This window comes from Haliotis cracherodii, unplaced genomic scaffold, assembly GCF_022045235.1.
Source record: "Haliotis cracherodii isolate W230 unplaced genomic scaffold, xgHalCrac1.p SCAF_37, whole genome shotgun sequence".
Taxonomy (NCBI): Eukaryota; Metazoa; Mollusca; class Gastropoda; order Lepetellida; family Haliotidae; genus Haliotis; species Haliotis cracherodii.
This window is the reverse complement of record NW_027266294.1, coordinates 631,702-649,255: the sequence shown is the minus strand read 5'-3', so window position 1 is coordinate 649,255 and position 17,554 is coordinate 631,702. Positions and strand designations below refer to the sequence as shown.

The 17,554-nt window shown below is 40.6% G+C and overlaps 1 protein-coding gene across 3 annotated transcripts in view; it reads right to left on the bottom strand.

The window, feature by feature from the left end:
• Positions 1-162: 162 nt before the first annotated feature.
• LOC139477913 (uncharacterized) overlaps positions 163-17,554 on the bottom strand; it is a 263,405-nt gene continuing 246,013 nt past the window's right edge. For all 3 annotated transcript variants that reach the window (XM_071260356.1, XM_071260357.1, XM_071260358.1), the window contains 14 exons: positions 17,228-17,350; positions 16,954-17,028; positions 14,281-14,352; positions 13,821-13,874; positions 13,042-13,330; positions 12,572-12,746; positions 9,314-9,509; positions 9,097-9,207; positions 7,558-8,157; positions 7,256-7,378; positions 5,653-6,802; positions 4,227-5,139; positions 3,974-4,115; positions 163-3,602 (listed from right to left, as the gene is read on the bottom strand). In XM_071260356.1, coding sequence (XP_071116457.1) covers positions 3,259-3,602; positions 3,974-4,115; positions 4,227-5,139; positions 5,653-6,802; positions 7,256-7,378; positions 7,558-8,157; positions 9,097-9,207; positions 9,314-9,509; positions 12,572-12,746; positions 13,042-13,330; positions 13,821-13,874; positions 14,281-14,352; positions 16,954-17,028; positions 17,228-17,350 — 4,367 coding nt within the window. In that variant the 3' untranslated portion in view covers positions 163-3,258. The remainder of the gene's footprint in view (positions 3,603-3,973; positions 4,116-4,226; positions 5,140-5,652; positions 6,803-7,255; positions 7,379-7,557; positions 8,158-9,096; positions 9,208-9,313; positions 9,510-12,571; positions 12,747-13,041; positions 13,331-13,820; positions 13,875-14,280; positions 14,353-16,953; positions 17,029-17,227; positions 17,351-17,554) is intronic.

The following is a 17,554-nucleotide window of genomic DNA, read 5'->3' as shown; positions in this document are numbered from 1 at the left end:
CTACAGCTATCTACTAAACCAAACCTGGAAATTCAAAGAGCAATTCCTCTCCAGTGCTCAGTGATATTTCTGGTTCCTGAAACACAGATAGGGCTGGTATGGGGCATGTGAGAGTGTGAGTTATCTCCCTTTGACCACATGCCAAGAAGAACAAAATGTCCATCAATATTAAACCCCATTTTATTATAATAAATATGAATGTACTCCAATGATGTTGTAGACATTTCAAGCATGTGAAGGTACATATACAGAGAAATCATCTAAAAAATCAATTCTCATGATCACAGTACATCACACACCATAAACAGTTATACCACAGTATCCTCATCTATACCACAGTATTCTCATCACACAGTTATACCACAGTATCCTTATCGCACAGTTATACCACAGTATCCTTATCGCACAGTTATACCAGTCTCCTCATTGCACAGTCATACCATAGTCTCCTTGTCACACAGTTATACCACAGTCTCCTTGTCACAGTCATATCACAGTCATACCAATCTCCTCAACACATTTACACCACTGTATCCTCACCACACAGTCACACCACAGTTTGTCAGTACCATACCTTTGCTCGTGGGTTTCACTGACGTGGTAAATGTCTGCGACCTGTCTCCTAATCACACAGTTATACCACAGTCTCCTCACTACAGTTATACCACAGTTTCCTAATCACACAGTTATACCAGTCTCATCACCACAGTTTCCTAATCACACAGTTATACCAGTCTCATCACCACAGTTATACCACAGTCTCCTCATCACAGTTATACCAGTCTCCTCATCACAGTAATACCAGTTTCCTAATCACACAGTTATACCACAGTCTCCTCACAGTTAAACCACAGTCTCCTCACTACAGTTATACCACAGTTTCCTAATCACACAGTTATACCAGTCTCATCACAGTTATACCACAGTCTCATCACCACAGTTATACCACAGTTTCCTAATCACACAGTTATACCACAGTCTCCTAATCACAGTTATACCACAGTCTCCTCATCACAGTTATACCACAGTCTCCTCATCACAGTTATACCACAGTTTCCTAATCACACAGTTATACCACAGTCTCATCACCACAGTTATACCACAGTTTCCTAATCACACAGTTATACCACAGTCTCCTAATCACACAGTTATACCAGTCTCATCACACAGTTATACCACAGTCTCATCAAACAGGTATACCACAGTCTCCTCATCACAGTTATACCACAGTCTCCTTATCACAGTTATACCACAGTCTCCTTATCACAGTTATACCACAGTCTCATCACAGTTATACTACAGTCTTCTCATCATAGTTATACCACAGTCTCCTCATCACACAGTTTCCTCCCACACATAACATATACTCCCATATACACAGAAAACATCACACAGGCATACAGTCACAGACACAACACAACACAACAGGGAACTACTCACACAAGAACACAGCGAACAACACCCCATCTTCCTTCACAAACAGGTAGGAAGCAGTGTGTCCATTGTAACACAGAAATGATGAATAGAAAAAATGATTAGTTGCTTTATCATTCTAAAACTTAACAAAATAAATAATACAAATCAACAAGTTGTGCAGTAAATAACATAATGCAACCATCAAGTCAGATGAAAAAAATGAGGTCAGTACCAGTCACGCAGCGACGGTGTGACTATATCGGAGTAACACACAAACTCTCCTATTGCTCCTTGAAGTTAATGACCCACATGACTGACGTAGGGGTGTACACAGTCAGTATACACCAATCACTGTGGCCAATATTAACACCACAACACTCCATCTTGATAGTGACCACACTAACAGCCAACACGTATATAGCTCTCACAACCCTCCATCTTGATAGTGACCACACTCACAGCCAACACGTATATAGCTCTCACAACCCTCCATCTTGATGGTGACCACACTCACAGCCAACAAGTATATAGCTCTCACAACCCTCCATCTTGATAGTGGCCACACTCACAGCCAACACATATATAGCTCTCACAACCCTCCATCTTGATAGTGACCACACTCACAGCCAACATGTATATAGCTCTCACAATCCTCCATCTTGATAGTGACCACACTCACAGCCAACACGTATATAGCTCTCACAACCCTCCATCTTGATAGTGACCACACTCACAGCCAACAGGTATATAGCTCTCACAATCCTCCATCTTGATAGTGACCACACTCACAGCCAACAGGTATATAGCTCTCACAACCCTCAATCTTGATAGTGGCCACACTCACAGCCAACATGTATATAGCTCTCACAACCCTCCATCTTGATAGTGGCCACACTCACAGCCAACACGTATAGCTCTCACAATCCTCCATCTTGATAGTGGCCACACTCACACCAAACACGTATAGCTCTCACAATCCTCCATCTTCATTGTGGCCACACTCACATCCAACAAGTATATAGCTCTCACAACCCTCCATCTTGATAGTGGCCACACTCACATCCAACATGTATATAGCTCTCACAACCCTCCATCTTGATAGTGGACACACTCACATCCATCACATATAGCTCTCACAATCCTCCATCTTGATTGTGGCCAAATGAGTCATCATTGTCTCCAACAAACACATCGCTCTCACAACTTTCTACCAACTCTATGGATGACATTGTTGAATCTGGCTGTTTTCAACACATAGAGGTCTCTTACAGCTCTCTACCCATGTTCCAATGCGGTGGATCACATGGTTGTCTCTCTGGCCGAGTCATCATTGTCTCTGACACACAGACATCTCTTAAAATTTCTACCCATGATGCACTGCGGTGGATCATATTGTTGACACTACCCATGATGCACTTTGTGGATTATATTTTGGAATCTGTCAGAGTCATTGTTGTCTCTCACAAGAATATAATTTTCACAACTCTCTTCCTATTGGGTGGATCACATTGTTGAATCTGGCTGTTATTATTGTCTCCAACACAAAGACGTCACGTACAACTCTCTTCAGAGGATGCACTTCAGTGGATCATATTATTGACTCTCTGACCGAGTTGTCATATCTTCAAACACATAGACGTCTCTGGCCGAGTCATCATATCTTCAAACACATAGATGTCTCTCACAACTCTCTACCCAGGATGCACTGCGGTGGATCATATTGTTGACTCTCTGGCAGAGTTGTCATATTCTCAAACACATAGACGTCTCTGGCCGAGTCATCATATCTTCAAACACATAGACGTCTCTCACAACTCTCTACCCAGGTTGCACTGCGGTGGATCATATTGTTGACTCTCTGGCCGAGTCATCATTGTCTCCAACATACACACCACTCTCACAACTCTCTAACCAGGATGCACTGCGGTGAATCTCCTTCTCCTGATCGTGGGGATCGTCAGACATCCCTGTCATTGTGTTACTGAACTGATAAATCCTTGCTCGGGGCAAGTGCCCTGACACAATGAGGTAGTCCTTCACAGTCCTTGCTGTCACTTGACACACAATTCGTGCACACAATAACACAATCACAATATATGCAGTCATAAACACAAGGTGCCTTGACATTTCCAGAAGGGGAGACAACTCTGTTATAACCAAACTCTTTAACTTTAGGATGTCCAAGTCTGGAAAAGAAGACACAAAGAAAATAAGTGCTTCAGCAAAAATGCATGATATCAAACATGCTTTCAAACATGAGTTAATTATGACAACCTTGAGAGGTGGGGTTCAGATATTCCTGTCAAGACTCGCGGCATATACATTGATGTCATATATTTACTGTATATGTGTTGCCCTTCAGTGGCAGAGGTCAGATAATTTATTACATTTTTACTGTATATGTGTTGACCTTCTGTGGTAGAGGTCAGATATTTTATTATATATTTACTGTATATGTGTTGACCTTCAGTGGCAGAGGTCAGATATTTTATTATATATTTACTGTATATGTCTTGACCGTCAATGGCAGAGGTGAGATAATTTATTACATATTTACCTGTATATGTGTTGACCTTCAGTGGCAGGAAGTTGCAGGACGACAGCGGCTGTTGATGCGGAGTATTGAGGAAGGTGAGGTTGCAGGTTACAGCATTAGAGCTGTTGCACAAGTTGGATAACATCGACGTCAGAACAGACATCTGCAACACAGTCACATAATTTCTGAACATTTTACCAACCGTGTACATCATTCATCATCTCAAACTGAAACATCTTTGTAGGTTCCTGGTGAATGTAAGAGTGTCACCTACCTGAGTCTCCCATGTATGGAACAGCAACACATTGGTTGTCTCTACATCGTAGTCCACTGACACCTTCAGCTCCTGCAGAATGGTGTTCATCATATCAGCTACAGTAGACACATGACTATTCACAGTCTGAGCCTGCCATTCCAGCTCAGACATGAGGAGATCTGAGCCAACCAGTGAGTGGAAGTTGTCGGCACAGAGCCAGGAGTCCACGACGTACATGATGCAGCATACAAAGAGGATGACAGCGGCGGTGTACAGGAATCGCCACAGCAGCTTCGACATGAGGGCGCGGTGCAGCCAACACATACAGGCCATAATGTCCTGCACCATCCAAATGTCCTCAAGCTTCTCTCTGGAAGTCTTTGGCTTTGTGGCCAACTTTTGAGCCCAAATGTCTCGCAAAATATCTTCCTTTGAACGTGGATATGACTGACAGAAGTACACATTGAGTTCATTGTCCTGGTTCACGTTATCATTGTGTGAGAGAACATAGGGATGCTCCAGAGCATCAAACTGTCGGGGGGGATTCTGACCCGTCTTCGTCTCAAGGACTTTTCTGGCTGCCTCATCCTGCGGAATGAGCTCTTCGCATCCTTGATTGGCCTCCTGAACTTGTGTGTACAACCATGCAAGACGGAACACCCACAGGAAAATGTCCATCAGTAGAAACAAAGTCATGGCGATGTACAATATAGAGTTCAACTTCATGTCTATTGTCTCCACACTACTTGTGGTTCTGTTTTTGCCATCAACGTGTCCCTTGTCTGGAGTGTCCAGAGTCCTCTTCATCACCACATACTTGTAGGCTTGCAGGCTGCTGTTGCTGACTTGGATGGAAGGGACACTGTTCGCCTGGACTGAGTTGATGTTGGTGGCAATCAACGACTGGAAAGAAGGAACTAGTGACTCCAATCTGAAAGAAAAGTATTCATACAAATTATTTTCCAAATTTCAATAAATCTTGAACAACTATGTGTGTAATGGCCATAAATAGGTTTCAATGTGACATGCAGGAACAAACTGGGGGGACAAGTGAAGTTTCAGCTTCACTGGTCCAGTGCTTCTATGATGATAACAACAGTGCAAGAATCCGTTTTGAGAGAACTTAAGAATATGGTCTAAACAGTTAAAGAGAAGAAATAATGAAAAGCGGATTCCCACTTCTAACTGAACACATTCCAAGTTTCATTTTGGTCATAAACAGTTTTTTCAATACATTGGCAATAGTGAAACTCAAATTTAAATATCTTGAATAAAATGCAATTTTATCATGAGATAGTTTCAGCTTTATTAATTGGGTTCAAGGCGAAGATGGTTATGACTGACAATCATGATGTTAGGATTATGAAGACAAACAGTCGATGACAGAAAAACAGGCTATGACATTTCAGTCAGTAGATATAAATGGGCATCAAGAACATCGTACCTGTTGGCCAGTGTCTCCTGGACCTGCAGCAGGGCATCAGCTTTGTCCATCTGTAGCCAGGCCATGAACTTCTGCAGGTGAGATGCAGACATGGGGCTGACGTCTTCCCCGCTCTTGGTCTGCCCCAGAAACATGTCCCGGGGGAAGTCCAGCCACCCATTCCTGGATACTTCTTCCAGCTCACTGTAATACTTCTCAGTCAATCGATGGAAATGCTTTTGAACACTGTTATTACATTCTTTTATAAACATTTGTATTTTTTCTATGTGCCTTTCAGCATTTACTTCAGCGACGTTGTCAGACAGATACTGGAGGGATCCATTCTGCACATAGATGACCTGCAGCTGCTTGTTCAGCAGATTCACTTGCTGACTCAGCACATCCGAGTTCTCCCTGTTGAGGTGTTCCATGCAGGCATCTTTCCGCTGCCGGAACAGTTTTTTTAAATAACGGATTTCTGTTTTTTCAAAGGTTTTAAGTTCATTCATTGACATGCTGACTTCCTGATGGAGCTTCTCAGTCAGGTTGGACACTCTCGTGAAATTGGATAATGCTGTGAGATGTGAGAAGTAAAGAATTCCAAAAGCCACAGAGAATGTGAACACGATGGAATATGTGATGTAGAGGAGGATGAAGGCGAACACAACGGTTCTGGAGGCCACTGCCCTGGAAGAGGAGGTGCTGTAGATCTTGTCCGGGACCTTCACAGCATCGGCATTATTCAGCAGCACTGACTCCGTTTTCACCAGCTCCTCTGCTGAATGTCTCGATCTCAGGTGGACACAGACATACACAACAAACACAACCAGGATGGTGACGAGTGACAATGTGACGGTGACGATGACTGGGAGCCAGATGGAGGAGTGGGTGGGGGCTGCCTGTGCTCGGCTGGCCTGATGCAGGTCCACCGTTGCCACAGAGATGGGTTGTGGAAGGACCATGGAGGAGAGGACGACACGGTGGGATGTGACCGAGTCATTGAGAAGCACCATGAAGATGTCGGGGAGCTGAGGCTGTGAGCTGGACACATTGAACTGGACATGGAATTGGGGCCGGTCAGTGATGAGGACATCAAAGTAGCCGATACAGCGAGTCATCATCTTGTCAAATATCTGAACTCCAACCACACCTGGGTATCCAATCAAGGAACCTGAAGCAGAAGTTAATTACAGTTCATTAATTGAAGCAGAAGTTAATTATGGTTCCTGAATTGAAGCAGAAGTTTATTACGGTTCCTGAATTGAAGCAGAAGTTATTTACGGTCCCTGTATAGAAGCCAAAGTTAATTACGGTTCATGAATTGAAGCAGAAGTTTATTCTTGTTCCTGAATTGAAGCAGAAGTTATTTACGGTCCCTGTATAGAAGCCAAAGTTAATTCCTGATTCCTGAATTGAAGCAGAATTAATAACTGGGATTTAATAGCATATGAAAGGCCATGAATCAGAACTTGATTTGATTACAGTAGGAGCTGATTTGTTTTCAGAGAAGAAAACTTGACAATGATATTAATCCAGGCGTCAACAGAAACTAAAACTTAACCTAAACAATTTGTCAACTTTTGAATACTTGAGAAAGGCAATGTGAGCAGAAAACCCTGAGTACCTGTGATGTTGATAGCCCAAGCCTGTTGCTGTGGAGACCAGGTGATGGCAGTCTGGAGGGCGGAGGGCACCAGGATGGAGCCAGTCAGCTGAGACTGGAAGCTGGACAGAACCGACTGACTCTCTGCAGATGAAGGAAATATCACATGATAGGTTCATGTCATATGTGCCAACAAAAAAACACTTGTCAAGAGTCAGCATCCTTCAAAAACTAATCTCGAAAGATGATATGAAGCATTTAGCACTAACAGGCAGCATTTGGCAGTTGATCTCTACTCGAGACACAGATCGGGATGAACTTACTGTTGACAAAGAGTCTGATGAGGGGTGAGCGGTCCGTGCGATACATCTGGTAATGCATCTCCTCCTTTTCCTTCAGGATCTTGGCTGCAACACGGACAGAGTTAGACTTGTACAGAGTCTGGTTGGGATGCACACGGGACAGATTCTTCTCACAGCCTCCATTCATCCAGGTGACAGAGCTATAGCGGAAGGGGACATCAAACTGGATGTAGGTGTACATCTGGGTTCCAAAGTCCTTTTTGGAGTTGTGGGGGCGGCTGGTGAAGTCGGAAGGGGACTTAAGGGGGTGCAGCGACAGTTCCCCCATCTCCTTCACGATGTCTGCATGGTTGGCAATCACGATCATCTCGTCCTCGAAGTCAAACCAGGTGTTGTGCTGCACATTGAGGAAGTCGAGGTGTGTGGACATCTGCCGATGTGACTGCAGGGTATCCACGTTGATGGTGAAGTTTCGCTGCTCGATGTGGTAGTTTAGGGAGGGAATGCGGACTTGGTAGTTGATGTTGTAGAGAATAGACGGTTTCTTGTACTTCACGTGACACATGTATCGCTTGTACATCTTCTCAAACACTGGGGACAAGGTGAACATGTAAACCTCCCCTGCAAGAACATATATCAACAGGATTACCAGACAGCTACATGCTCTCCTGTCTTACTTGACGGCTGATGACTGACTAGTCACATGAAATAGCAAATGTGTTGTAAACTGTTTAATGATTCACTTGTCGAAACAGCACAGTGGCTGAATTGCTAACATCTTATGATTGACATGTAACTTTAAACACATTATGAAAGACTTGTTAATTAAACAACTTATGCTTGACTTGATAACTTAAACAGCATTTTTACTTAGACTAGACTCCCAAGTCCAAGGTATATACCATGTGACTGAGAGACAAGATTCCCAAGTCCTTGATATATTCCACATGACAGAGACTAGACTCACGAGTCCTTGGTATAGTCTACATCACTGAACCCGTGAAGATTTGGGTTAGAATTGGTCTTCAGTAACCCATGCTTGTCAAGAAGCAACTAACGGGAACTGGTGGTCAGGCTTTTTGACTTGACTTATATCCCAATTGTGTGGATCAATGCTTATGATATCAATCACTGGATTGTCTGGTCCAGACTTGATTATTTACAGACTGCTGTCATATAGCTGGAATATTGTGGATTGCAGCGTTAAACATTAATTATTTTTTTTAAATCCACAAAATCCACATGACAGATTAGGCTCCCAAGTTCTTGGTATATATTCCACATGACTGAGAGACTACACAGCCAAGTCCTTGGTATATATTCCACATGACTGAGAGACTACACAGCCAAGTCCTTGGTATATATTCAACATGACTGACAGACTAGACAGCCAAATCCTTGGTATATATTCAACATGACTGTGAGACTAAACAGCCAAGTCCTTGGTATATATTCCACATGACTGTGAGACTAGACAGCCAAGTCCTTGGTATATATTCCACATGACTGTGAGACTAGACAGCCAAGTCCTTGGTATATATTCCACATGACAGAACGTACCCTTGGCACACTCGACACCAGCGAGAGGACAGGAAGAGCTGAAAGCCTGGTTACATGTGGGCATCTTGTAACATTCAATGTTGCAGCACTCCGGTACACTTGTTGAGTTACCTGAAACAGATTGCAGATGATGAGTGAGTGCGGACACTGCAGCCAGTACAGCCACACTTTGTACACAACTCTTGCACCTCACACTGTGCACTCCCTCCATGCTTACCACTCTTGATGCAGGAATCTCTCAGTAAACACTTCTGACACTCTTCCTGATTAAACTTGCAATCTTCTGAGGGGAATCTCATGGGCTCCTTGGCCGGGTTGGGCATCCCGAAGATGAGGGACAGCGGTGTATTGTCAGTGCACACAACACTGTTGTGGGTGTCACGGAGCTCCGTCAGGTTCTGCCGCCGGTTGATCTGTGGAACACAGGGCAAATGTATATTCCATGTTGATAAATATATATTTGATGTTTATGTGATCTGTATACCATGTTTAAGTGACAAGTATGTCTTGTTCATATGACTTGTATGCCATGTTTAAGTGACAAGTATGTCTTGTTTATATGGCTTGTATACCATGTTTAAGTGACAAGTATATCATGTTCATATGACTTGTATACCATGTTTAAGTGACTAGTATGTCTTGTTTATATGACTTGTATACCATGTTTAAGTGACAAGTATGTCTTGTTTATATGACTTGTATGCCATGTTTAAGTGACAAGTATGTCTTGTTTATATGACTTGTATGCCATGTTTAAGTGACAAGTATGTCATGTTCATATGACTTGTATGTCATGCTTAAGTGACAAGTATCTAATGTTCATATGACTTGTATGCCATGTTTAAGTGACAAGTATGTCTTGTTTATATGACTTGTATGCCATGTTTAAGTGACATGTATGTCATGTTCATATGACTTGTATGCCATGTTTAAGTGACATGTATGTCATGTTTAAGTGACAAGTATGTCATGTTCATATGACTTGTATGCCATGTTTAAGTGACAAGTATGTCATGTTCATATGACTTGTATGCCATGTTTAAGTGACAAGTATGTCTTGTTTATATGACTTGTATGCTATGTTAAAGTGACAAGTATGTCTTGTTTATATGACTTGTATGCCATGTTTAAGTGACAAGTATGTCATGTTCATATGACTTGTATGCCATGTTTAAGTGACAAGTATCTCATGTTCATATGACTTGTATGTCATGTTTAAGTGACAAATTTGTCTTGTTTATATGACTTGTATGCCATGTTAAAGTGACAAGTATGTCTTGTTTATATGACTTGTATGCCATGTTTAAGTGACAAGTATGTCATGTTCATATGACTTGTATGCCATGTTTAAGTGACAAGTATGTCTTGTTTATAAGACTTGTATGCCATGGTTAAGTGACAAGTATGTCTTGTTTATATGACTTGTATGACATGTTTAAGTGACAAGTATCTCATGTTCATATGACTTGTATGTCATGTTTAAGTGACAAGTATGTCTTGTTTATATGACTTGTATACCATGTTTGAGTGACAAATTTGTCTTGTTTATATGACTTGTATGCCATGTTAAAGTGACAAGTATGTCTTGTTCATACGACTTGTATGCCATGGTTAAGTGACTAGTATGTCTTGTTTATATGACTTGTATGCCATGTTTAAGTGACAAGTATGTCTTGTTTATATGACTTGTATGCCATGTTTAAGTGACAAGTATGTCTTGTTTATATGACTTGTATGCCATGTTAAAGTGACAAGTATGTCTTGTTCATACGACTTGTATGCCATGGTTAAGTGACTAGTATGTCTTGTTTATATGACTTGTATGCCATGTTTAAGTGACAAGTATGTCTTGTTTATATGACTTGTATGCCATGTTTAAGTGACAAGTATGTCTTGTTTATATGACTTGTATGCCATGTTTAAGTGACAAGTATGTCTTGTTTATATGACTTGTATGCCATGTTTAAGTGACAAGTATGTCATGTTCATATGACTTGTATGCCATGTTTAAGTGACATGTATGTCATGTTCATATGACTTGTATGCCATGTTTAAGTGACATGTATGTCATGTTCATATGACTTGTATGTCATGTTTAAGTGACAAGTATGTCATGTTCATATGACTTGCATGCCATGTTTAAGTGACAAGTATGTCATGTTCATATGACTTGTATGCCATGTTTGAGTGACAAGTATGTCTTGTTTATATGACTTGTATGCCATGTTAAAGTGACAAGTATGTCATGTTCATATGATTTGTATGCCATGTTTAAGTGACAAGTATGTCATGTTCATATGACTTGTATGTCATGTTTAAGTGACAAGTATGTCATGTTCATATGACTTGTATACCATTTTTAAGTGACTAGTATGTCTTGTTTATATGACTTGTATACCATGTTTAAGTGACAAGTATGTCTTGTTTATATGACTTGTATGCCATGTTTAAGTGACAAGTATGTCTTGTTTATGTGACTTGTATGCCATGTTTAAGTGACAAGTATGTCATGTTCATATGACTTGTATGCCATGTTTAAGTGACAAGTATGTCTTGTTTATATGACTTGTATGCCATGGTTAAGTGACAAGTATGTCTTGTTTATATGTCTTGTATGCCATGTTTAAGTGACAAGTATGTCTTGTTTATATGACTTGTATGCCATGGTTAAGTGACAAGTATGTCTTGTTTATATGACTTGTATGCCATGTTTAAGTGACAAGTATGTCTTGTTTATATGACTTGTATGCCATGTTTAAGTGACATTTATTAAATGTATATGTTATTTGTATGTCATGTTTATGTATTCTGTATTTCACGTTATGTGTATGTCATATTATGAAATATGTATGATACATTGAAGTGTCACATATGTCATGTTAATGTGGTGTGCATGTCATGTTAAACTGGATGGTATATCACGTTGAAGTGATATGTATGTCATGTTAATGTGGTGTGCATGTCATGTTAAACTGGATGGTATATCACATTGAAGTGATATGTATGTCATGTTAACGTGATCTGTATGCCATGTTTATGTGATTTGTATGCCATTTTAAAGTGACAGCAACATTCCAAATATATGACGACAGTCTGTAAATAATCGAGACTAGACCAGACAATCCAGTGATTGACATAATGAGCATCAAACAAAGCAATTGGGATACAATTACATGCATCAACGAAGTCAGCGAGTCCGACCACTAGATCCCATTATGTCATGTTTATGTTTTTTGTCATGTTTATGAAATATGTACGTCATGTTTCTGTGACCTGTGTCATGTTCATAAGATCTGTATGTCAGGTGTGTGTGACTTGTTTGTCATGTTAAAGTGAGATGTATAGATTGATAAGTAAAGTGACAGCATCAAGAGCAGATCAGTGTAGGGATGTCAAGGGAATTATCTACTACCACATTGGGATCGATTTAGATCCACAGTAAACTCAGCCAACTGAAGCCAGTGTGTTCCTTCACCTCATACTTGTGGCAGGGCATGTTGATGTAGCGGCGGAGGTGGGACTGGCCATCTTTGTAGCCGGGTGGGCAGCGGATAGAGTGGTCCTTGGACGAACATGTCACGGACTTCGCTGCAGTGATGCGGTGGCGGAAGATGTGCAGATAGAGGCTGTAGAAGTCCGGCATTGGGTCTCTGAAACAGTAATTGAAGGAACTTAGGGGCCAACAATTTCATATTCAAGGGGGGAGCCTTGGATTTTATCGAAGATATAAATTGTCCCCGAAAATTTGTGAAGAAAAAAATTGTTTCATGTAACTGGAAAACAATTTGTCTACCACAAATATGAAAATTTCTTATTTAATGCAATGTTTTTATACTTACATGACGCTACACCTATAGCACTGTGTAACGTCAGGTAAAGTAAAAACCTACATTTTGCAACATGTTTTTGAAAATAAAATCTTGCTCATTTCTAGCTAGTTCTTACCGACAGTAGCTTTTTTCTGTATCCTGAAACTTCTCTTTCAGAGTAGATGAGATGTTTTTGTTCATGTGGAAGTAGGCATTGTCATCAACATGGTCAATGTCCACATACTCAGGCACCAGGTACACATCCGAGATGCCGATCTTGATCTTCAGGCCTGACGTGCGCCTCCACACATAGTCCATGCTCTGCTGATTGTTGGTCACATACATCGGCGTCTCCAGCTCCTCCATGTCCCGCAGCCGCTCCATGAACACATTCGACGACGACGTCACGTTGATCAATGTTCCATCTGGAAAACAGTCATATTTATAACATATTCGATGACGACGTCTTGTTGATCAAAGTGCCATCTGGAAAAGTCATATTAAAACATATTTCGATGATGACGTCTCGTTGATCAAAGTGCCATCTGTAAAACAGTCGTATTCATAACACATTTGACAACGAGGTCAGGTTGCCCAACGTTCCATCTTTTAAAACAGTCATATTTATAACACATTCACCAAGGAGGTTAAGGTGATCAAAATGAGACTTGTACTACTGGAACGTTGGAGAAACACACATGTGAGATTTACACAGCTGGAACGTTGGAGTAACACACGTGTGAGACTTGTACTACTGGAAGTATGGAGTATAACACACGTGTGAGACTTCTACTAAAAGTATGGAGTATAACACACGTGTGAGACTTGTACTACTGGAAGTATGGGGTAACACACACATGTGAGACTTCTATTGGAACGTTGGAGTAACACATGTATGAGACTTGTCCTACTCACCATCCTGCAGCTGTGTGTAGTTCATGGGCAGGATACCAACAGGAAATGCCACTTCTGAAACAGACAACAGCATCACTCAATACAACCATTTGCGAGGGTTGGGTCAGGGTTGGGTGGAGATTTGGGATGGACTTGGGGAAAATGGACTTACAAACACAGATGGTGTCTTGTGTTGTTGGGGTTGGGTGGAGTTAAGGGATGGACTTGGGGAAAATGGACTTACCAACACAGATGGTGTCTTGTTTCATCAGTTGTCGGGGTTGGGTGGAGATTTTGGACGGACTTGGGGAAAATGGACTTACCAACACAGATGGTATCTTGTGTCATCGGTTGTTGGGGTTGGGTGGAGTTAAGGGATGGACTTGGGGAAAATGGACTTACAAACACAGATGGTGTCTTGTGTCATCAGTTGTCAGGGTTAGGTGGAGATTTGGGATGGACTTGGGGAAGATGGACTTACCAACACAGATGGTGTCTTGTGTCATTGTACAAGGAGCAGCTTCATATGTAGATCCACGGCAAACATGACACTCTGGAAGAAAAAACTGAAGCTCATGGCCCTGCAGTCTATGGCAATCTGTGAACACAGTGTTGAGCCATGTACAATGATAATGTTTCTGTTTCTGTTCCCCTGAATGGAAAGACTTACTGCAACTTACATCTTGTCATAATGGATGAATGATGTGACAGTGGAAAGACTTACTGTAACTTACATCTTGTCATAATGGATGAATGATGTGACAGTGGAAAGACTTACTGTAACTCACATCTTGTCATCATGGATGAATGATGTGACAGTGGAAAGACTTACTGTAACTCACATCTTGTCATAATGGATGAATGATGTGACAGTGGAAAGACTTACTGTAACTCACATCTTGTCATAATGGATGAATGATGTGACAGTGGAAAGACTTACTGTAACTCACATCTTGTCATAATGGATGAATGATGTGACAGTGGAAAGACTTACTGTAACTTACATCTTGTCATAATGGATGAATGATGTGACAGTGGAAAGACTTACTGTAACTCACATCTTGTCATCATGGATGAATGATGTGACAGTGGAAAGACTTACTGTAACTTACATCTTGTCATCATGGATGAATGATGTGACAGTGGAAAGACTTGCTGTAACTCACATCTTGTCATCATGGATGAATGATGTGACAGTGGAAAGACTTACTGTAACTTACATCTTGTCATAGTGGATGAATGATGTGACAGTGGAAAGACTTACTGTAACTTACATCTTGTCATAATGGATGAATGATGTGACAGTGGAAAGACTTACTGTAACTCACATCTTGTCATAATGGATGAATGATGTGACAGTGGAAAGACTTACTGTAACTTACATCTTGTCATCATGGATGAATGATGTGACAGTGGAAAGACTTACTGTAACTTACATCTTGTCATCATGGATGAATGATGTGACAGTGGAAAGACTTACTGTAACTCACATCTTGTCATAATGGATGAATGATGTGACAGTGGAAAGACTTACTGTAACTTACATCTTGTCATCATGGATGAATGATGTGACAGTGGAAAGACTTACTGTAACTTACATCTTGTCATAATGGATGAATGATGTGACAGTGGAAAGACTTACTGTAACTTACATCTTGTCATAATGGATGAATGATGTGACAGTGGAAAGACTTACTGTAACTTACATCTTGTCATAATGGATGAATGATGTGACAGTGGAAAGACTTACTGTAACTCACATCTTGTCATAATGGATGAATGATGTGACAGTGGAAAGACTTACTGTAACTTACATCTTGTCATCATGGATGAATGATGTGACAGTGGAAAGACTTACTGTAACTTACATCTTGTCATAATGGATGAATGATGTGACAGTGGAAAGACTTACTGTAACTCACATCTTGTCATCATGGATGAATGATGTGACAGTGGAAAGACTTACTGTAACTCACATCTTGTCATAATGGATGAATGATGTGACAGTGGAAAGACTTACTGTAACTCACATCTTGTCATAATGGATGAATGATGTGACAGTGGAAAGACTTACTGTAACTCACATCTTGTCATAATGGATGAATGATGTGACAGTGGAAAGACTTACTGTAACTTACATCTTGTCATAATGGATGAATGATGTGACAGTGGAAAGACTTACTGTAACTCACATCTTGTCATCATGGATGAATGATGTGACAGTGGAAAGACTTACTGTAACTTACATCTTGTCATCATGGATGAATGATGTGACAGTGGAAAGACTTGCTGTAACTCACATCTTGTCATCATGGATGAATGATGTGACAGTGGAAAGACTTACTGTAACTTACATCTTGTCATAGTGGATGAATGATGTGACAGTGGAAAGACTTACTGTAACTTACATCTTGTCATAATGGATGAATGATGTGACAGTGGAAAGACTTACTGTAACTCACATCTTGTCATAATGGATGAATGATGTGACAGTGGAAAGACTTACTGTAACTTACATCTTGTCATCATGGATGAATGATGTGACAGTGGAAAGACTTACTGTAACTTACATCTTGTCATCATGGATGAATGATGTGACAGTGGAAAGACTTACTGTAACTCACATCTTGTCATAATGGATGAATGATGTGACAGTGGAAAGACTTACTGTAACTTACATCTTGTCATCATGGATGAATGATGTGACAGTGGAAAGACTTACTGTAACTTACATCTTGTCATAATGGATGAATGATGTGACAGTGGAAAGACTTACTGTAACTTACATCTTGTCATAATGGATGAATGATGTGACAGTGGAAAGACTTACTGTAACTTACATCTTGTCATAATGGATGAATGATGTGACAGTGGAAAGACTTACTGTAACTCACATCTTGTCATAATGGATGAATGATGTGACAGTGGAAAGACTTACTGTAACTTACATCTTGTCATCATGGATGAATGATGTGACAGTGGAAAGACTTACTGTAACTTACATCTTGTCATAATGGATGAATGATGTGACAGTGGAAAGACTTACTGTAACTCACATCTTGTCATCATGGATGAATGATGTGACAGTGGAAAGACTTACTGTAACTTACATCTTGTCATAATGGATGAATGATGTGACAGTGGAAAGACTCACTTTTACATTTGACATCTCGTGAAGCGGAGCAAGCACCTGACATGTAGTGGCCAGCTGGGCAGGAGGTGCTGCAGGCTGAAGCAGAAAATTGTCCTGAAATGCTTAACAGAGAAAAGTACCCTGTAATGATTGAAATGCACTTAAGACAAAAATATATTATTGAGTGATTGACAAAGAAAAGTATTGTGTAATGACTAATACAGAAAAGGAAAATGAATAATCAATAACTATTAATTGTAATATTAATACCACCAGACATAAACTACGGAAGTACCTTGACATCTCTGTCCACTGACATAATATCCTCGCTTGCAGCGACACGTCACATATCCTTCTGCAGCCTCACACCGAGCAAATGTCGTGCAACTCAACAAGTCATCATGACAATTCTCAAAATCTGCAAACGAATGGAAACAAAATAATCCAACAATGTTTACACTGTAGTCAGTGCAGCATCAAAATAATCTATGAATGTTCCCAGTGTCCAGTAAGAGCAGCACCAAAATAACTTAAGAATGTGTCTGTTTTTTAGATCATTGTCAAACTGGAAGAATGATAAATAATAAGAATTGTAATTAATGCTCACATAGAAAAGAAAATA